Genomic DNA, 22,042 nt, shown 5'->3' with positions numbered 1-22,042 from the left:
AAAACCCTTTCAGGTGACCACCTCATGAAGCTCACTGAGAGAACACCAAGGGTTTGCAGTGCTATCAAAAATACATAGGTTGCCTACTTTGAAGAAACTAGAATATAAGACATGTTTTGGTTTTTTGTTAAGTACATAATTCCATATGTGTTCATTCACAGTTTTGATGCTTTCAGTGATAATCTACAATGTAAATTATCATGGAAAAAAAAACATTGAATGAGGTTTGTCCAAACTTTATATATATATATATAATTAATTTAATTAATTAGGTTGGGCGGTAATACTGTATAATTTGGGGTCTTAAAGATAGCAACGCTATCAGTTTCAATACCGTCATTAAAACAAAAGCAATGCGCTTATGTGAGAGAGACTTCTGTAGTTTGGCAGCATTTCAGGTTCCACACTAATGAGAAGGGAGAGGTGTTTCAGTATTAGTGCTTGGTATTTAGTTTCTAGATGGGATAGAGAGATATAGATCAATCTATATCTTACAAAGCACATTATGGATATGAAGCCTGGAGTGTCTCACCTTAAAGCATCCATATTATACTCATTTTCATGTTCATAATTTTATTTTGAGGTTGTACCAGAATAGGTTTACATGTTTTCATTTTCAAAAAACACCGTACTTTTGTTGTACCGCACATTGCTACAGATCCTGTTTTCACCCTTTATGTTTAGGCCTTTGTTTTAGCTACAGAGTGAGACATCTCACTTCTATACTATCTTTGTTGGAAGTCACACATGCGCAAGAGCTAGGTAGGATTACATCGGCTAGATAACTTTCTCCAACTTTAGTCAGTACAAGGCAGGGTTAGCTGGGAGACAGCTTCTAAACAAGTGCGCACTTGTGGAATACCTGCAGAACAGGGACAGGGAAGTAGTTTTTTTGTAGACTATGGAGAACTAGTGTGTTGTAGCAGGGTTATGCCATTGAGAACTAGCTAGCATGTTAGTGCTAGCATGTGCAAAGGCTAGCCACCTCGTCTCGGCTAGTGACGTAGAAAGTCGTGCAGACTGAAGGCAGAGGACATTCAGAAACCATATTGGTTGAACCAGCATGTTTGTATGTGCGTGGAAGCACCAGAGACACAAAATAAACTTGACTAATGCATTATAAACAGCCAAAGTAAAAAACAGAACAGTACATTTGTTAACTGAATCTGTCTTTAAATTATTAATACATAGTGAATTCCAAAATTAATTCCAAAAAGACATCGGTTTTCTGCATTAATATTTAAAATGTTCATTTTGTTACTGCTTTAATTGAAAGATTTGTAAGCAATGTCCCACCTAGAAATAAGTCCAAGCAGTTGTGGTACTGTCATTATTATTGTTATTATTATTATTATTGTTATTATCCCAAAGAAAATCCGCAATGCTGAGATTTAAATATTTTGTATATAAGAGTTGACGGCTGACTTAACACTTGACTTGACCCCCCATGAAGAGAAGACCCACAACTCAGTCTTGTAAGTTTAACTTGCTGCAGTTAAACATTGGTAACCTCACCAGTAACGACCAGGCCTTTTCTACCTGTTACCAGTCGGCCAAATTTAGCCGGAACATCTTGGAAAAAATTGTTCGTTAATCAAATCAGATGACATTGGGTAGTTGGTTTTAGATACTTTATTTATCAATAATCACAATACCTTGAAGTTCAAAATATAGTACATGAAATCACTATTTGTAAAACTGTAAAATTTCTAATATGGTCCCTTTTTTTTCTCTTCTTTTTTTCTAGCCAAACCATGCAGCATTGCATGTAAGGATTGTGGACTAACGTTTACACACTGGGACGTCTACAAGACTCACCTGCACCAGCACGCCCTGGAAGAGGAGGAGGAAGAAGCTCTGGCGGGAGACGACATGAATCCTGCAGCAGCACTGGATCCTGAGAGAACAGACGATGGAGAAAACCGAGGCGAAGACCCGGATTGTGATGCAGATGGGTGTGACATGGGCACTTCATTGCAAACACAAACCTCAGGCCTAACACAAGGTGTTGAATGTTCCCCAGCTTCAGGTAAAGGGAAACCTAGGAAGGGTTATGCTTGCTCGGACTGTGGGAAGGTTTACACATACCTAGTTTCGTTCAGAAAACACCAACAGCTGCATGAAAACCAACAATCACCTGAAACAATTCAGAATTTGCGGAAATATCAATGTCCAGACTGCGGGATGTCATTTATCAGGCGAGCGCGGCTTCTTGGTCACCTGAGAGTTCACAGGTCACTTCAATCAAAACCCCCCAGATGTGATCAGTGCAACAAAAACTTTTGTTCTTTAAAGTCATGGCTGTCTCACGTCGAGCTCCATAAACAGAAACCGTTTTGGTGTTTAAGTTGTGCCAAAGGCTACAAAGATGAAGTGTCACTAGATAAACACCTGCAGACTCACAATCTCACAAGAACACATACATGCAATATTTGCCACAAGAGCTTTATCTTGTCAAGACACCTCAAGAACCACTACAACACCCACACTGGAGCAAGACCTTTCCAGTGCACATTATGCGGGAAGAGCTTTTCCCATCCCGGAAATCTATTTGCACACCGCAGTAGGCATTTTAGAAAATATACCAGGTCCCGTGTGATGCCTCTAGGGATCAAGAATTCTGCAATTATTGCAAAAAAGCGAATGATGAATAAAAAGAGACTTCTTTTTGCTAGTGTTAAAGAGGAGACAAAAATGGATACAAACATGCAAGAGCTGCCAGGAAAGGGAAAACGTGTGGAGAGAAATTATATTCTCAAGCCATGGAATGCTGCATCTGGCACCAGCTCTGAAGAGTCTGATTGTGGAGAGTCTTTGGATGATTTCAAGCTTTCCAAACCACTCGGCTTGACTGGATCTGACCCCCCGGCTGAGTCGAAATCAGAAAGCAGACGAGAAGGACCGAAGCTAGACGAGAGGGAGTCAAAGGAAACAAACATGTACAGAGAGCAGACGTATTGGGAATGGGAGTGTATTGAGTGTAATATGGGCTTTGATGAAGTGGCAAAGCTGCATTTGCATTACATAAAACATGCCACTGGGGAGTTGCCGATATGATTCTGATATGAGGATGATTCTGAGGTTTGAAGGCTTACAGAAACATTTTATGCTTATTGCCTTGTTGCCTTATTTTTTTATTTTATTTTTTTACATTTCCTACTGTTAAAGATGCAAGGTTAGGGTTAAGAAACAAAGGGTTAGCATGTATTGTTGATGAATTTCTTATTAGTATAAGAGGAGAACAAGTATCTACAATCTAGGTCTCAAATGTTCATGCCTGATGGTAGGAGATTATGCTACAGGTTTTAAATGTCTATTTGGTGCTGCAAAACTGTCAAGAACCAAAGGGAAAGAAACTGAATTGAAAATGTAAAGCTACCACTCTCTACTTGTAAAACCAAATAAACTGAAATGCATTCCAAATGTTTGTGTTTTTTTTCTTCATGTGCAGGGGAAGAGAAATGTTTTTACACAGTGCGGTGTATTCACAGCGATCACACTATTCTGTGAACTCGTAACACCATTACTGTTAAAACAACTAAAGGGAAATGTTTGGGGGAAAAATGGAGTTGTGATTAAATAATTTTGAGCTAATAGTCTGAATTCTGAATGCTGTATTTTCCAGCATGTTTTACCAGCATTAGTTGTGCTGGGGTAATACACAAGTTTATAAATGTATTCATTTATTCTTTATTCTTGAAAGTAATATGCAAATATATTTTCTGACTTGAAATAACCTTTTCCAAATTGCCAAACTAAAAAAGAAGCTTAAGAGATGAAACATGTTTTAGATATTGTAGCATGGGCTGAGATATTTAAATGTGGTCAGACCAAGTATTAATAAATGATTGCAACAGTGAGAGGGCAAGACATTTTAGAGCTCATATATTTACTATAAGATTGAATATGGTTGATCATTTTGGCACAGTCTACAGTTTGACTTTTAAATGGAATTGTACTGTAAGTAATGGCTGAGTTAGTAAGACATTGAGAGCTGATCAAGACACACAATCTCATTAATTTTAATCCCATAATTATGAGCTTATACATGGTTGATCAGCTTGCCATACTGAGCTGTTTCTAAGTCTAATGTAGGTCCTACAATGCTATATGTAAAGGATGGGATATGAATCCTGTGGATATCTGTGTAAGAAACCGCACAAATAAAGTTTTTCAATACAGGCAGTGCAAACTAGTGTCGATACACAGGCGCCAAGTATTGAGCTTTTATTATATATTTGTTGGTCAGTTAGTCTGCTTGACAATCCCATTTTGCAGCAAAACAATTAAAGTTATATGGACAAACAGATAAATGTATATTTTTAGATGAAACACACGTTGACAAAGTTCCCTTTTGGGGACATCATTTGAAATTGGAAAGTTGGAAAAAAGGTTATAAAGTGCAACATATTGCAGAATATTGCAATATGTTTAAAATAGCAATAATATTGTATCGTGGCATACGTATAGGGAGGCGTCTGGTGATTTCCACCCTTAGATTTTACAGTGGATGCGTGCATCCCTGCCACATCACATGATAACATGCTGCAATAGCACCACGGATACACCACTGTGTGCTTTATCAAGGATTATTGAGTTGTGTCCTAGGGAAGTGTTTCCTACAATTTTTCTAGAAGTGTATTTTTTTATTTGATGAGCATTAAATTACTTTAATTGCTAGTATAAATTGCATTGCTGTTGCCAGAGCATTCCTTTGCGGAGTGGTGGTAAAAACCTTGTGGTGTTGATGTTACAGTTTTCCTCCCTAGACTATGTTCTCCGCTTATCCAGTTCTACATAAAGATTTAATTAGACTGAGACTCAAGTGAAGGAGAATTTGTGAAAGATAGAATACAAATATTTTTTACCAACAACTATATTTTACAGTATGCGTAGAAATACAATGACCTCACCTCTAACCAGAGCTGTTATAAGCCTTTTGAAATCAAGTCCAGGTCTAAATGAGAGATTTGCTTCTTAACACTAGTGTATATGGCTTCAACTGTACACAGTTTAATGAATATCACAGCACTATAAATTAACAACAAACTGCTACGTTGTATTTTAACAACACTCATGGATTAAGGGGATGCTATTTGTGGGAAAAACAACAACTCCCAGGACTTCTCTGCGGCCCTTGTCAGTGACGTCACTATGTCTGCCACTCGTCTGTGTGTGTTGGCTTTGTGCGGAACGACCATGGATGTACTAAGGGACGCGGAGATGTTTGGGAGGACGAGTAAGCCTAGGTAACCTTAAATCTTCATCCTCCGTCATTCATACAGTTATGTATAAAGGGAAACGTTGAAAGTGAACCAATATTAAGCATCTTTGGCGCTGTAACGGGTTGGATATATAGCGTTAAACAGTTGGAACACGATATTAGTTTTTACCTCAAATCACTGAATTTAAGCTAACAGGGCTACCAGTCTCGTTATCAGATTTTTATTAGAGGGGGTTTTCAACAAACGGTCAACATGGTAAAGCACTGTATTCATACTAATTACAAAGTAGGATTTGGGTTATACGCAGGCTACATCAGCCTCTAACGGCTGCCCTTCTTGTTGGTCGGTCTTCTATTGTAATACCAATGTTTTAAACCCATTCATTCAATGGTCTCCCAGCTGTCGCCGTGTAACAAAGATGCTATTCACTGTTTAAAGACTCATTTTATACAGCAGTTGAAAACATTTGGATGACTTCCGTGATATCAGTAAGTGTTTATGTATGTATGGATTTATGCAATTAACTCATTCTGTGTTTCTGTGTAGAAGCTGATTTCATAGAAACATACAAACAAGTACAGAGAAGCCAAAAAGCAGGCAGCCATGCAGAGTGTGACCCAGTCGAACTGCGGGCCAAGCCCTGTGACCACAGCAACCACAGAGCAACCAATGGACACAGAGACCACAGATCCGCCAAAACTGAGTGAACCAGATGCACAAGGAAAGGAGACTGATCCTGCTGGGACTGCAGCAGTAGTCTCGCCACAGGAAAATGGGACAGGGTTGCTGACAACAGAAACACCGGCACGTATGGCAGTAAAACAAGCAGTGGAGAATGAGCCTGCAGCTCAGCCACTAACAGAGCCCTCAGTTGACGCTGCAGGGATGGAGACAAGCTCTGCTTCGAAATCAAGTGCCCCTAGAGAACCGGTACCTGACACAAATCCAAATCCTGGGTGTGGTGAGCAAAAGGCAAAGAAACAGAATACAGGTATCCGTGATGGTAGGAAATATGTTCCTTCCAAGAAGGCCATGATAGATCCCCTGAAGATGGACATGTCCAAACCACTGGCTATGCCTCTCACATGTGAGTATTTCACCATGATGTATGTTTGGTGTTCTGTGTTATACCTTTCTGAATCAGGCAAGGATTAAAAGGTCCATTTGGTGTTTGATTATTAATTTTAGACTAACACACTCCATAAAAAATGAAATATAATAGTACTTTAAATCCCATTTTGTAGTTGGGATGTTCTATGTTTTACAATGTGATATGGTGGTCCGTTGGTCCACACAGTAAACAGATTTTCCACAGTAGGGTGGTGTTTGCTGTGATTTAGTCTTATAGCATGTTAGTTACTGTGATTTTCTACAGTAGTCTAATGAATAATGTAAGTTTCTACCTGGCATGTTGATTGTTGTTGTTGTAGGATAAATACACAATATAGACTATTGCAAAAAATATATATCTTGAGTAGTTAAGTGTGCTCAAACATAATTGTGAAAGTCAGTCATTTTGCAGTGTAGTTTTAGAAGATAGAATGCTCCTAACATACCTCTGTTTTTTTGTTTTACCATACTGGTACAGTAGTGCGGTTAAAACGTCCTGGTGTTCAATAGCAGCCGAAGTCACCAAAATATTTGGCTGATGTATTATTATCATGTAATATTAAACTCTCATAAATCTATATTGGTACCTGCCTCAAAAATCCACTATTGGCTATACTGCAGCCTCCATTGCACAGAAGACAGTAATGATGTGTTTTCCAAGATTGACTTCACATGTATGGCAATAAATTAATGTGACATTATCTTGCTGATAAATGGAAGTTATGCAAGACGTAGGGTTGTCTTTCACTATTTTGTTTGCCTAGACAAACATGTATTTGCTGTGTGTTGTTAACACAAGAATGTGCCCTACTTATTACTATATTTATTATGTCTTATTTTTGCCAACCTTTATACTTTTTATAAATAAATGTCTCTGTTCTCAGAATATGGATATAAACTTTCTCCACCTCCTGCCCTGTTTCCCTGTAGCGTCTCAGCTCTCCCTGCAGTGCATCGAGTGTCACATCATCTTCAGTGATCACAAGAGCAAAGAGCGTCACCTGAAGTTGAGCCACCCAGCCGAATATGAACAGTGCATTCTTAGGAACGCCCTCTTCGCCTGTTACGTTTGTGACCGCCACTTCACAAACTCTACAGAGCTCATGATCCACCAGAAAGCCCACACAGAGAAAAAACCCTTCAAGTGTCCGATATGTGGCCAGGCCTTCAACAAGTCATCAGAGCTCACCCGTCATAAAAAAATTCATTTTGGCCTGGACGGTTATGCCTGTACTGACTGTGGCAAACCTTGCAAAACGATGACATTGCTGAAGTATCATTGCCGCACACACACTGGAGAGAGGCCGTATGTTTGCAAGGAGTGTGGAAAGAGGTTCACTATGCCCAAAGCTCTGCAGAAACATATGGTGGCACACTTGCCAGAGGGAGCTGAAGGAGACGGGGAAGACACCACAGCTAAAGCACCACTCGAGACAGATAATGGTAAGAAAAGTGTCTGTTTTACGGATGTCTTATTATTTTACACATTAAAATGTTAACATATTTTTTCAGCCATGCTAGCAACAAGGTAATAGAGAAGAAAATATTAGTTTATTTTTCAGTCCACCACTTTGGTCCAGACTGAAATGTCTCCACATTTATGGATTCCCATTCAAGTTTGTACACACATTGAAAGTTCTCAAAGGATGAAACCTAATGAATTTGTGAATCCCCTGACTTTCCTTCTGGCACCAATATTAATAACATTTGTGGTTTTGAGGGAAATGTCTCAGCAACCGTTAAATGGATTGCCATGAGATTTGGTACAGACATTCATGTCCTTCTCAACATGAGTTGTAATCATGTTGTTAATTCCTTAACTTGTCATGTAGCGCCATCATCAGTTAATTTAAATTTTGTCCAATACTTTAGTTAATGATTAAATACAAATGACAATACCATCAGTTTTTTACTGGACTTCATGCATTTAGCACTAATTAGCAAATGTAAGCATGCTAACACACTAAACTAAGAGTCAGAACCATTATACCTGCCGTCTCCTGCATTCAATTTGAAGCAATGCTGTGCTTATTTAGAGCCTCACAGAGCTGCTAGCATTGTTGTAGACTCTTATTCATAGTCCTATTTTTTATCTAAAATTATAAAATTATAAGGGATGCATCATCTAAACCGTGGCGTCAAGGGCTTAGTTTAGATTGGAACAATGTGTTGTACTGTATGTGAAATCATTTTAATGTTTTTGTAGCTAATACATGTCTCAAAAAGGTCTGGTATTGATTAGAAAACATATCAAAACAATAATCTATTCTGATATATGTGTGTTGAAAATTATCTTAGAAAGAAAAAACTTAAATGATAAGCTATATCTATTAGGTAGCCAGAAATATGGCTTACAACTGTCTTTCTTTCATTATCTTTAGGTGCCTCTACAATAAAGTACCCTTGTTTGGTGTGCAAGTCCACTTTCAAGAGTACCAAGACACGTCTAAATCACATGAAAACTAAGCACAGTGTGTATCCTGTTGCAGCCAGTGAGAGCCTCCCAGCTGGGCAGCAAGTGAAACAAAATACCCCCATTATTACTCCAATATCTTTTTGCCAACCATCTTTACTACAGATGGAGCCCAATGGACCTCTGCAAAAGGTTGATGCTAATATTGACACAGAACAGATTCGCAGACTCATTGAATCTTTGGGAAATGTGCAGAAAGTGAACCAAGTTGTCATACTAGGCCAGGTGCCACCTCATGCCCAACCACTGGAAGTGCAGCAGATACCACAACTGATAGAAACAGGGAATTTTAATCTCAATCCACCACAGATAGATCCGGAATCTAAAATAGTTGAATTGGACCCTTCCACTAACACATGTTATTCAATGGAGCAAACAATTATACTGGAACCTATTACGCCAGATGAACAGCTGGACAACCCCTCTTTCTCAGAACTAGGTTCCCACATTGCTTCAGTTGAAAATATGGAGCTAACATTCAATCAGACTCAACATACAGAGGGGCCGGAGGGAGAGGTCATGCATCAGATCCTTCAACAGCCTGATGTTAGTGCTATTCAATCTGATGCTATGGATCAAACTTTTTGTCAGAATGAGGTAGAGGAAAACCTTGAGCAAACAGTCATATTAGAACTTATACCAACTGTGGAGCTTGAACAATCCCAAACTGTCCCACAAAATGACATTCTGTCCTCTCTGGTACCAACCACTGACCTTGAGAAGACTGCGGATCAGACTGTGTTAGATGAGCAGGAGACCAGCCTGTCAGCCCCACCACGTATGACTCCAGTTGAGGTGGAACTGACATCTTTACAAACCGAGCAACAGGGCCTTCCTTCTTGCCCTTTTGTTAAACCAGACACACTTACACAAACTCCAAGTGAATCTAAAACTAATCTCAAAGAAAAGGATGATTCACAAATTCAAACAGTAAGTCTAGATCAAGGCCACCCAGTGATGGATGGAGCTGCACCACAAGAGACACAGGAACAAGCTCAAGAGCCATCTGAGAAATTGCTGGTAGATAGCAAGGAGGGTCAGGAGCAGGGGGAGAACCTGTCTGAAGTGGAGGTTCCACCTGCAAAAGAAGAGGTTCCATCACACTTAGGGACCGAGCAGGTGCCACAGATGTCAGAGTTACCCATAAATGTAATGTCAGCTCAAGAACTGGTGAAAGTGCGGAAAAGAAAGCCTAGCAGGGCATTTATATTTCAAGGATATATGCAAGAACTGGTTGGTTCCATATACGAGGATGATTTACAAATTGATACCACACCTACCAAACGGAAAAGAACAAAAAAGTCTCACCTCGTTGTTAAATTTGGGCCACAAAGCAAAGAGAAGAAAAACAAGAAACAGAAGAAGCCATCACAGCAGTGTCAGCCAACACAGAAAGAAGGGATAAGAGGTCAAACACAAACAACAAATCTCTCAGAGAAAAAGGTACCATCACAGAAGAAAGGAAGAAAGGGAATAAGGGACAAGAAAGCAGGACATTTGGTCACTATGGCTAAAATAAAATCACCTTCATCCACCCAGGACCCACAAGTGCAACAAATGAAAGAGGGCACAAGGAAAAAAAAATTGAAAAAACAAAATCAAGGGGCCACGGAGGGTGTGACACATATAAGTGAGCACAAAACTGTAGCCTCACCTGTATTTAAAAAGAAAAAACAAACTAAACTAATCCGAAAAGACCAGCCCAAGAATGCAAAGGATGGGAAGCAAAAGAAAAACCTGGCAAAAAACCTGGCACAAGAGGAAAATGCCAATACAAAAACAAGCACAGCTTCGGCAGACATGCCTGGACCACACATAACGCAAGACGCTCTACTTCTACTGAAAGGTCATAAACAGCCTCAACTGAAAGTTTACAAGTTAGACCCTTCAAAGGCACCAGGCCAGGGACATGAGGCGTCTCCTCATGAGGCCCAAACAATGTCGCAACAGAGGAAAAGCAACAAATGCAAACATTCAACAATTGAGACTACAAATAGTTTCACCACAGAAGGTAAGAAAAAAGGAGGAAGACCCAATAAGAACCAAAAAGTTCCTTCATTGTTGTCCTCGCTACAGGCTTCCCGTCAAGCACCTGAGACGCTGCCCACCAAGCCAAAGACGACCAGGAAACGTAAAGCCTCCACAAAAGTTGAGACTGAAGGAGTGATAACTTCTCATTCCAAGCGTGCCTTAGAGTGTAAGGAATGTGGGCAAAGATTTAGCGAAGTCTCATCCCTTCAAAAGCACAAGGCAGCGGTGCATGTTGTAGAGAGTCCCGGTCTCACTTACACCAATGGGAACATCTTTGAAGGCGTCTCCGGGTTGGATCTTTATCAGCTTCCAAAACAGCACTGTAAGGTTGTTGGAGTGATGCATGCTGCTACAGACTGGGATACTGAGCCGGAGATGGCAGAGATTGCATTAGAGGAGAGAGAGCGAAGTGTCTCTTTTCCAGCTTTGATTCCATCTCCATCTTTACCTGTTCCTCCTTCAGATGCTGAAGTGAGTGCTTATGAAAATAAGACTAGAAGTAAAACAGGAGCAAATGATCAATCTCATACCTCTCCAGAAGTTAGCTTACCATCTGAGCAACTCAAAACCTGTGAGGCCCCTCCAAACTTCACATCTGAATGTCCTTTAAGTACCTCTACTCAGACAAAGAGTTCGGACACTGGAGAGCCTTTGGCATCAGATGAGGAAAAGCAAGAAGAAGGTACATTAAGAAATTCCAGTTCAGAATCTGAAGTCCAAGGTACCACACATGAAGACATTAAGGAGGATTTACTTCTCGAGGTGGACTTAGTCACTGTTGGGGAGCAGAATGAAAGGGATGAACCAACCTCTCATGAAGCCACTTTTTCCCAAAAGGAATCCAATGGAACATGCAATTCTGAGAGCGGAAGCACTGACATACTTCCTGGGCAAATTAGCAATGAAACAACAACTGGAAAAAGTCTAACTTCACAGACTGTGTCATGCTCCACTCATCAAGTGGATATCAAAGAAGAGGAGGAAGAAATGTTAGTCCAGAAGAATAAAGGAGAAAGGGGATCTTCTCTGAGGAATGGTGGTAAGAGACGAGCAACAGGACATCTAAAAGAGGACCCAATATCAAAGAGAGTTTCAGTTGGAAATACGATTGAAGGAACAGAATCAGAGAAGGAAAAGGATGACGAGAAACGCCCCATCAGCTCTGATTCCGAAATGAATGACGAAGGCGAGGCCTGCACAAAGACTTCACAGACAGAGACCAGTCCTGAGACCAACACAGCTACTGCTCCTGCCACACCTTTGCCTTCCATGCCCTCTACATTAGAGGAATCTTCTGAAGAGCAAGTAGTGTTTGAGCTGGAGTCGCTTACCACTCGTGTTGAGGAGGCAATGAATGTTAGAGGACTGCAGGGAGGAGAGGAACATGACAGGGATGCTGACCAATCGCCAGTCATCATACTTGAAAAGTTCCCCGCCTCTAGGCAAACGGCGACGGCTGACAAGGAGCCATGCCTGATGACATTGATGAACAATCACAGCCAGGTGAGATGCCAATTGTATCAACAAGTACCATACTTTAACAATCCATGATTAACATTACAAACCTAAAGCATTTGTTTTAGTTCCAGGGTTTGGATCACATTTCTGAAAATGAAGCCCCTGGGAGCCAGGAGATCAAGGTTGAAGAGAACATGTCAGAGCCACCACTGGTCGCACCTACCTGTAAGAACAGACAGAGTTCAAGTGTGCAGCCACAGCACCATCGTGATATAAGAACTGTTCTGGTGAAGGAGGAGAGCAGCCTCGTGCTAAATGAGGCTCAGGACACGCAGGCTAGCAGACACATCCGGTGGAACGTGGAGCCAGTCAACATTGAAAACACCTCCAGTCCATGTACGTATACGGTCACACTAGAAGTACAATTTAAAGTACACATTTTTAGGTATTAATTCAACATTTTGGAAAATATGATTATTTGCTTTTTCCTAAGGGTTAGATAAGAAGATTGATGCCACGCACATGTCTGTGCTTTAGATGTGGAGCTATAGCCAGGAGGCAATTAGCTTAGTTTAGCATTAAGACTGGAATATTAAAAGTACTTTATTAATGTTTTGATTCTCAGGGGGAAATTGGGTAAGGTTAAGTAAATTTGTCTGGGACCATGTCAATTATTGTATCTTACAAAGAGAAGATGTGTATTGTACCAGATATAGCTATTGGCTAATTGTCAGCTAAGCTAATCACCTCCTAGCTCTAGCATTGCAAGGTGGTGACTAAATAATAACGTGGTGGTCTTTGTGCATTGCATTGACAATTTGTAAGCCTTTGAGGGTTTTATCTTTTCAGAGATGAATGTTTGGGGCTTTTTGTCTTTCAGTAATGGAGAATGTGGAGACAACAAGGAAGGAAGGTTGTGTCACCCCGGAGTTCTACACCAGCCAGTGTATCTTCTACCCAGTAAAGGAGGAGGAGAGGGAGGTTCTACTGGGAGCTGTTCAGACCAACAGTGGGGATTTAATAACGGGGACACCCAGTGATGCCCAGCAGACGAAACATCAAGCAGCAGATGGTAATTTAAGTGAGACATTGCCTTTCCAGTGATAATCTCCTATTACCAATGATTATAGGAAGCTTCTAATGTTGAATCTGTTAACAACAGATGAAGGGAGCCCTTCTGCACTAGACTACCAGGAAATGAGAGTGAGAGGACTATTGTCCGAACCAGGGGTCAGTGACTTTGCAGATGGACAAGGTTTGTTTTCTATTTGAAAATACCAGTACTTGTAGCCACTTGTTTTACCTTCTTAAACTAGAGTAAATATTTTGATCATACTTAAGATAACTCCTCTGTATATAATGCAATCTTTCAGCTGAGGCAGACGCTGAGTGGCAGCATCCACAAGAACTCCAGGACTTTCTCCTCCAGAGTTCTGATGAAGAGGACGTGGGTGGTTTTGAATTGTCTGATCCTCAGCTTGACTCAGAAGCAGAAGTAATGGCCTATTTCTACAAGAACCAAAAAAACAGCGCATGGCAACCAGTTGAAATGTCAGAAAAGTACAGTACATTTTCTTTCTATCTTTTAGTTGTAAAACATTCACAGAACACTGCTTATGTTTCATTGTACGTTCTAAAAAAGGATACAACAATGTGTTAAAAAAAAGTCTTTTCTCCCCTAGTTTGCCAACTTCAACGAGCCAGCTCCAAACACCAAGAGAGGGAAACAGAGAGCCCATTGACTACTTTGCCAAGTATTTTGGATGGGATACCTGGGTAGAAATTGCCCATTGCACAAATAAACTATCCACTATGCCCAAACCTTTCACAGCCAGAGAGGTTGCTTGTTTTGTTGGCATCCACATTGCAATGGGAACTTTAAAGGTTTGTGCTCCATTTTTTTTTGTCATTTTGTCTACTTGGCTCGGTTAACATGCAAGGCCACTAAAAGTCTCTTGCTATTTTTTCAGTTTCCCAGTCCAAGGCTCTACTGGGAGGACTTGACTAAGGTGCCCTTGATTTCCGACGCCATGCCATTTTCCCGTTTCCTCGAGCTGTCTCGCATGTTGAAGCTTGCCTCTCCTGTAAAGGATCCAGTGAATAGTAACGTTCAAGAAGGAAGACACGATAGTGACTTTCAAAATGCACAGCAAGGTAAAACGCTTTCAAGCAGGCAAAGTGAAGTTTGTCAACGCAGTGACGGGCAGAGGCGAGGGGACACGCCAACTGACCTGAACAGTTCAAAAACAGAGACAGATCCCCTGTGGAAGGCTCAGCCATTATTGAGCCGTTTCAAAGCAGGGTGCCAGTCACTAAGACGAGAGGGGGATTATGCAGTTGACCAATATCCACTTCCTTTGACTGGGAAGATAAACAATAAGAAACTATCTCTTAACTGTACTACATTGATTGGATTTGGCGGTTTGCTCTTACATGTGGATCTTAAGTTGGGTCTGCCGGGCAAAGAAGATGCTGTCGAAAAAATGGTTCCCAAAGGTAGTATGGTGTTTCTTTGCAAACAGGAACTCTCCACCCCTGCTATGCTCGACCGGTTGTTAGTTGCCGGGGTTCATGGTGCAGGAAGGGTAGGAGGAGCCCGAGGACAGATCGGGGATGAGTTTGTAAGCTCAGACGGGAAGCTGATGTTGCGCAGATCCCACTGTGGCTTCATACTGTCTACCGCAGGAAATGGCCAGAGGGACATGGCTTCACTCATTGACAACTTTGAGATGGCCCAGATGTCAGCTCATCTCAACAGAGATTTGCTGAATCTTTACTCTATCCCTCTCACTGCCTCGGCCCCATCCTGCTGGCCTCAAGCGGTACTCTGGTACCTAACAGATCTGGCTTTGGTCAACTCCTGGCTCTTACATAGACAGGAACACGCGGCAGCGTCTGCACCTTTGACTCTCATGGCCTTCAGGCTGGAGGTGTCCAAGTCGTTGATACTCTCCAGCGGCTCTGACACCCAGGACTCAGTTTCTTCTCAACCCCCCAAAGATACAGCTCATGCAACAAATGAAACCCCCAATCCCAGCCTGGTTGAGGAGAGTCCTCTGCCAGATGCAGACACTCGGTACGACGGTTCGGGCCACTGGCCAGAGCAACTCGGGGAGGGAGAAGGGGGCAGATGTCGCTTCGGGGACTGTCAGAGAACATCTCGAGTGCTATGTCTTAAGTGCTGTGTCTTTCTTTGTATCTCACGCAACCACAACTGCTTTTTGAATTTCCATAACCAAGGGAGTTTGGGAAAAGAGTAGTGTAATCTACAGAATTTACCCTTTTATTTTTGTTTTTGTGATACTTTTTTTTAAATAATTGTTCCACTGAAATAAAAATAATTGATTTAATAATCAATTTTTAATACTGGGGGTTAGATTGAGAATAACAGCAAATCATCAGCCTCTATTCATCTGTGATATTGGACATGGATCAATTAAACATAAGTCTACAAAGATGGTATTCTTGTCTGTCCATGTAATAGAAATTCATCAACTGCCCGAAAAAGGGCTCTTCTTTTCCCCTCTTAACATTTTCTGATTTAGAATGTAACTGTGCTTTTGGTGTATGAAAACCAGGCTAATCCAAAAATTATATTATTTCCTCCATCCTTACAACTTTTCCAATATGCCTTTCACTGGCAGTAGCATTTGTTTAGTAAGAGAAGTATTATTTGCATTGCTGTATGCTGCAAATGCTTTGTCATGTGGCTTATTATGTCATTGAGCAAGTGTAAAAATGAATTTGCTTTCAAAAAAAAAATAAGCGTAGCCATACAGTTAGTGCAAAAGGAGCGCAATATATGATTGTGATATTGCAGTTACCATGATTTCTTTTTTTTTTTACTATTTATTTTACCTGACTGAATTTACTTTCCGTTACGAGCCTCTTTCTGGCTTTTTGACTATAAACATTATTTATTTTGAACTTCAAAAAACAATAAAAGAGGGATGGATTGACGAATGGATTTTGTTATTTACATGTATGCTTTTCCAGCTGTGTCAAAATGTCTTGAAAAGGTAGGTTTATCTAAATCTTTCGGGATATCATTCATCCTCTCCAATACATATTGATTTTGTGCACCAGTAGTGTAAATCACAAAGATGTTTTAAATATAAATAACTGTAAATTGAGTAATACACATTCCTATGCAGAGATATGTTGGTCTACAGGCAAATGATCCAAGAAACGCCACGGATCTAGAGTTAGAATTGGCCTTTAAAACGTTAAGACAACAACGTTAAAAGTTAACTTTATAGAATAGACTACAATTTAGACTGTTGGATGTACAAACGTGCGTAAGCTTGTGTGCACTTGTTTTATATAAATGAGGTAAACAAAACGGTGAATAATACAAAGAGTAGTTTTCAAGTTGGTCTGGTCACGTGACGGAGACCAACCATAGAAACACATAGAATAGAAAAGAAGGGTAAGTTCAGTTCCATGTGTAATGTTAGCTGTGTGTTTTAGGATGACTGCAATACTTAATATACAGTATATAGAAGGAGTGTTAACATTTTGAAAGGGAATCTTGTTTTATACTGTAGTCATGTGCACTGTGTTTCTATAAAAGGTTTGTGATTCTTCCTGCACTCAACATACAAAGTGCTGATCAATGCGACAGAAAAACTTTGCTGGTATAATGTGTTTACACATAAAGTCTATAATATATATATGTGTGTATATATATATATATATATATATATATATATATATACAATATTATACAGTATTATTTATACAATATTATACATACAGTATATAGTAAAGACATATTGTAGATATACAGTATGTATATAGTGTATTTATACTGTATACAGTATATATATACATACATACAATTTACAGTGTTTATATGTATGTATGTATACTTTATTTAGTTTAACATGCACTATAACATCATAGTATCGACGACTCCATGGCAGCCATCTTAGTTGTACCAGCGGCTATCATCACAATCATACACCAGGAAGTGGCCGATCTATCTGTTGTACTTCTCTGGGGTCAACTCTCAAATTCAAAAAGCGGTCAGAGGTAACGTAATACTCAATTTTACATTTGTTATTTAGCCAAATAGTTTGCTAGCTATATATAGTGGTGTGTATATGTACGTGCCCCATATAGTTACATGGCAGATGTATGCAAGCGCCAAACAATGAGTTAAAACTCGATATGTAAAAAGGCACGAAAAGTCTTCGATCCTCTTTGAATGGCAGCCAGTGTTATTAGCGCTAACCAGTAGCTAGCAAGATAACTAGCGGTAGCCCGCTCGGTAGGCTGGTACTTCGTGATTAGCGTAAGCTACGTGCACAAACACTACACTTAAGCAGACGCATTTTTCTGTTGACGCTTACAGTTTAACAGATATACATGGGAGGCATTTTAATACGTGAACTGGTGGCCGGATGCTCGTTGGCGCTCATGGCGCTAGTTAGCTTAGCTAGCGGCCTTAAATGCAGCAACGTAGCGTTACCATAACCTAAATGAGCCGAAACTTGAGTGTTTGCTTTGTGGAACTGAAGTAACGGATAAGTTGTAATTTTGCTTACCCGCCGTGTTACAGTGAGCTACCTCAGCCTAACAAGCTAACAGGGGAAATAATTTGTTCGTTGTCATTTATTGAACAAAGCATTAACTGTTTCTTAACGCAATTGCCGTTATCTGTGGGATTAGCTAGTTATAACAGTGTTATGTTCCCGCTGTAACCCAAGCGTGATATTTAACCTCAAGTTAACGTTGTCTTGTTCTTTAAATCACTACAGGAAAGTTGTTGTGCGCGTATTTTGAGACCAGGTATACCAGGATGGACTCGGATATTTTGAACATAGAGGAGATAGTCATGGGACGGGGATTGCCAGATCCACCTCCAGAAGCTCCCCCTGAGAAGCCAGCAGGTCCATACAAACCTATCACTTTGAATGGACCTCCTGCACCCTCCATTCAACCATGTAAGTGGTATAAAGGTCACAACTTTACCTCTGTTTGCTGAAAGTAACTGAAAGATTAACGTCCGTCTTTACATTTTCTCTCTGTCTTTCCAGACCAGCATGAAAACCTGCAGTGTTTCCAGTGCTTCATCACGTTCTGCAGTGCCAAAGCCAAGGAAAGGCATATGAAGAAGAGCCACCGGGAAGAGTATAAGCAACAGCTTCAGCAGGTAAACTTCACATTATCAGTTCAGTCAGTAGAGGTTGTTACAGTTTGTTACATCTAAATTTTGATTTGGACTAAATGTACATTTTAATTAGTATTTATGACCAACAATCTTTATGTTGCAGCGTCCATTCCTTTTAGATCTACAATTTGTCATATGTTGTGATCTTTTAACCTTCATTATGCAGTAAAGTTAATGGCATTGTAAAACTAGAAAAAAAACATGATTACAAAGAGCCATTCATGCACTTGTTAGTTATTTTTTGAAATTGAGATTTATATATACATATATAGCTCCATGCTGCTTTATTGTATTCAAGAGAATTTGCACTGTTAATGCTGATTATACAATTTATACATTACTACTGTTAGTTGTCAGTAGGCCTGCATGATTAATCATTATAATATCACTATCTCGATTCACCCTGTTCATGATTTAATTTTGAAATTACTTTGATTTAAAAAAAAGAAGAAGTTTTAAACAGACTGTATAAAATAGGTTTTAAAGCCCTCTTAAGCGCTGCACTGCCCTCCCTTCGCTTCTTTGAGGCCTCTATGTAAAAATATTGAGTAAATGTCCTTAGTTTTTGTGTTTGTCAATGTCTTTCATAGAGCAAATAACGTTATATTTTTCCGACCGTGATATTTCCAAAAGACGTGTAGTTTCCGACTGGGAACCCAGAAATTCCGACATTCAATTGAACACAACAAACAAAAAGTCCATGCCTCTTGCCTGGCCTCATGGCGGTACCAAAAGTTGGAAGACAGCGGCAGAGTCCTATTTGATTATGGCTAGGATTATGACTTCAAAAAGGTTGCCACTTTACTTTAAAGTTCAAAACACCTGTTGATGTCTGTCTTTTTTAGTCTGTTGGCTGTTTAGTTTTTTTTCCTGGAACACGTCAAACACATTCTGCACTCACTGCTGCGTCTTGTGTTGACTGTTTACATATCTGTATATGTTACATCGTCATATGTACATTGTTTGTACTGGTGTTATTGTTGAATACATTGTGAATACCTATTTCTAAAATTGTATGATGTTTTTGTTGTTACTATTACACAATACTTTGTCTGACCTTTTCGGATCCCCTTACAAGTAACCAGTATTACAGAAAAGACTAAAAACTAAACTTCAACTAAGCATTTGAAAACATAAAATAAATAATAAACTACAAAACCCGTTTTAAAAACTACTTAAATCTAAACTGAAATTTGAAAACAAAATAAAAGTAAAAACTACTGACAAATGCAAACTATAATAACCTTGGTTTGGTTCTGTCAGTTTGTTTTGTTTTGTCATGGTCAAAAAATTGTGGCACAGAATTGTGATATCAATTCTAAGCAAAAAAAATCTTGATTCATATTTTTCCCCGAATAGTGCAGGCCTAGTTATCAGCAACCCAAGACAAACTCCTGCACATCACCTGAAAAAGTGACTCTGACAAACTTAGGTTTGAACATTTTACAAGCAGTTCTTGGTCTAACTTTGACTCCTCCTTTTTATTTCTTTGCAGGGAAACACATTGTTCACATGCTATGTGTGTGACCGCACATTTCAGTCATCTGAGGAACTGACACAGCACCAGCCAACACACAGCAAGGACGACAAGCCCTTCAAATGTGTGCACTGCAAGGAGAGCTTTAAAACATTCTCTGAAGTGAGTAAACACCATCTGAAATGCCCCCCAAAAATATTAAGCTCATTATATTTCATACTAAATGTTTTTTTTAAACCTTCGCAGCTAACAGCCCATAGAAGACAGGTGTGTCCAGAGAAACAGTTGGTGTGTAAAGATTGCAACGAGACCTTCCGCAGTGCTGGACTGTTGCGTACTCATCGTCTGACCCAGCATCCCCGCCCAGATGTAGAGACTGCCGAACCACTGGAGGACTCTGCGAAAACTCACCGCTGTAAGAAGTGTGGTCAGGGCTTTGAAACGGAACCAGAGCTGATAGCCCACCAGGAGAAGTACCCTGAAGGTCAGCAATGCAACGGCAGCGCTGCCTCCATCAAGAAACGCGGGCGGCCGTCCAAAGCTGAAGACGTCGCGGCTGCGGAGAAAAAGGGAAAGCGGAAAAAGAAAGAAGAGGCAGAAGCGCCCGAGGAGACGCTGAAGGCCGCCAGCACATCAGAGTCAACAGCCCCTGCAGCAGAGGAAAAGGGAAAAGTAGGTGGAGCGAAGCGTGGCCGTCCTTCTAAAGCCGCAGCAAAATCAGAAACGGAAGAGGCTAAGAGTGCCGAGGATGACAGTCAACCTCCGGTGAAGGAGAAGAAAGCTAAAGCAGATGCGGCCGCTCCGGCCCGTCAGCATCCCTGTCCTGAATGTGACCTCGCATTCCCCGGCTTGATTCAGCTCCGTGCTCACAAGAAGGAGAAACACGCCCCACGGAAAGCCCATCCCTGTGAAGAATGTGAAGAGAGCTTTGCCCGTCCCGAGCAGCTGGACGCCCACATGTCACGGGCTCACGCCGTGGGCCGCCTCGCCTGTCCAACCTGCGGGAAGAGCTTTGGCCGTGAGCGCACCTTAAAAGCTCACCAGAAAAGCCACCCGGAGGAAGAGCCTGAAAACCCAAGTGCTAAGAGATAATTGAAACATGGGGACCGTGCAGAAAGTCTATTGTTTTTGAAGATTTTAATCATTCATTATCCTTTTTTTCCCTCCTTTTAACATTGGAGATCTTGATGCTTCAGCTGATGGTTTCCGATGAGTTTGGAATGGTTTTGAGAATGACGTTTTATCAAGGTTTGCATTTGAAGTTAAGTTTTGATCATGAGCTGTTCAAATTTCGGACAAACACACATCTCCTAAATTTACTAACCAAATGTTGTTAAATCCATACACCCTTTGCCACAAAACATTGTTTATTTGTAAAACTGTTCTGAATAACTTTTTAAATGATTTGTTTCAGCTTTTTTTAAGTGTGAAATGCGTTTTGTGTGAATTATTACTTTTATGTCCGGAGTTTTTCAACTCACTGTGGTTAAACATGTTTTTGTTCTTTTTTTTTTTTTAACTAATTGGGTGAGTACATATTTTGAAGCAAATTAGATACCTAGTAGAGATACTATGTTTGAATGTTTAGACAGTTTGTCAAAAGAAATGTTATGTACAGCTTCTGGTTCATATTGTGCATTTTCTTTACTCTTTAATATTTTGATTTTGTTCCTTTCTAAATTAAGTCTCATTGAGGAAGAATTTTAAAATAACACGATTTTATGTTCTGCTAAAAAATATATTTTTGGCTTAGTGCTCCAGGTTTAATGTGGAGTGTTTGGCATGTGGGCAGAAATGATCCACTATAATCCTGATTCGTCTACAGTAAAAATGACTCCTTTTCGATTTTCCACTTATTAGAATGATGTTTCATGTCTCGGACATTTCTCAAATGGACCTCATGCCTGTTTAATGCCTAGAGTCCCATAACTGTGTATATCATGTGTTTTTCACTGATTGGATTGTTTCTCTCCCTACTGCAATGTGTCTGGACACTGCAACAATGTAATAAAACATGCTATCCCAAGGGAGGCTGCTGAAGAAAGCCCTTGCCTTTTGTCTTTGTCCTCACTTCTAATGCAGGAACACAAGAT

At 40.2% G+C, this 22,042-nt stretch overlaps 3 protein-coding genes across 4 annotated transcripts; all 3 read left to right on the top strand.

Annotated features, from left to right (window-relative positions):
* Nucleotides 1-1,447: 1,447 nt before the first annotated feature.
* On the top strand, nt 1,448-3,427 carry LOC117945802 (zinc finger protein 814-like). The gene is made up of 2 exons (XM_034873503.1): nt 1,448-1,475; nt 1,748-3,427. The coding sequence occupies exons 1-2, from the start codon at nt 1,448-1,450 to the stop codon at nt 3,055-3,057; spliced, it is 1,338 nt and encodes a 445-aa protein (XP_034729394.1). The 3' UTR covers nt 3,058-3,427.
* Nucleotides 3,428-5,035: 1,608 nt separating this feature from the next.
* LOC117946885 lies at nt 5,036-16,067 on the top strand. Of its 2 annotated transcripts, none has more exons than XM_034875353.1 (10): nt 5,036-5,249; nt 5,772-6,312; nt 7,266-7,778; nt 8,717-12,342; nt 12,429-12,693; nt 13,178-13,378; nt 13,460-13,552; nt 13,671-13,857; nt 13,980-14,181; nt 14,268-16,067. In XM_034875353.1, the coding sequence occupies exons 2-10, from the start codon at nt 5,829-5,831 to the stop codon at nt 15,555-15,557; spliced, it is 6,861 nt and encodes a 2,286-aa protein (XP_034731244.1). In that variant the 5' UTR covers nt 5,036-5,249; nt 5,772-5,828; the 3' UTR covers nt 15,558-16,067. The 2 variants fall into 2 exon arrangements, with proteins under 2 accessions (XP_034731244.1, XP_034731245.1); XM_034875354.1 differs by having other exon boundaries at nt 12,423-12,693; nt 13,178-13,369.
* A 1,068-nt stretch (nt 16,068-17,135) lies between these two features.
* On the top strand, nt 17,136-21,993 carry znf576.2 (zinc finger protein 576, tandem duplicate 2). The gene is made up of 5 exons (XM_034875426.1): nt 17,136-17,331; nt 18,060-18,245; nt 18,339-18,454; nt 19,968-20,111; nt 20,196-21,993. Exons 2-5 carry the CDS (start codon nt 18,101-18,103, stop codon nt 21,039-21,041), a joined length of 1,251 nt encoding a protein of 416 aa, XP_034731317.1. The 5' UTR covers nt 17,136-17,331; nt 18,060-18,100; the 3' UTR covers nt 21,042-21,993.
* Nucleotides 21,994-22,042: the final 49 nt, after the last annotated feature.

Source organism: Etheostoma cragini, chromosome 6 (genome assembly GCF_013103735.1).
Source record: "Etheostoma cragini isolate CJK2018 chromosome 6, CSU_Ecrag_1.0, whole genome shotgun sequence".
In the NCBI taxonomy this organism is placed as follows: Eukaryota; Metazoa; Chordata; class Actinopteri; order Perciformes; family Percidae; genus Etheostoma; species Etheostoma cragini.
The sequence above is the reverse complement of the archived record's forward strand: the minus strand, read 5'-3'. Positions and strand labels throughout refer to the sequence as shown.

Coding starts and splice junctions, on each gene's coding strand:
- LOC117945802 (XM_034873503.1), top strand. CDS start 1,448: ATGAAGAGAAGACCCACAACTCAGTCTT. Junction 1,476..1,747: donor AAGACCCACAACTCAGTCTT/GTAAGTTTAACT, acceptor CTTTTTTTCTAG/CCAAACCATGCAGCATTGCA.
- LOC117946885 (XM_034875353.1), top strand. CDS start 5,829: ATGCAGAGTGTGACCCAGTCGAACTGCGGGCCAAGCCCTGTGACCACA. Junction 6,313..7,265: donor ACTGGCTATGCCTCTCACAT/GTGAGTATTTCA, acceptor GTTTCCCTGTAG/CGTCTCAGCTCTCCCTGCAG. Junction 13,858..13,979: donor CCAGTTGAAATGTCAGAAAA/GTACAGTACATT, acceptor TTTCTCCCCTAG/TTTGCCAACTTCAACGAGCC.
- znf576.2 (XM_034875426.1), top strand. CDS start 18,101: ATGGACTCGGATATTTTGAACATAGAGGAGATAGTCATGGGACGGGGA. Junction 18,246..18,338: donor TGCACCCTCCATTCAACCAT/GTAAGTGGTATA, acceptor CTGTCTTTCCAG/ACCAGCATGAAAACCTGCAG. Junction 18,455..19,967: donor ATAAGCAACAGCTTCAGCAG/GTAAACTTCACA, acceptor ATTTCTTTGCAG/GGAAACACATTGTTCACATG.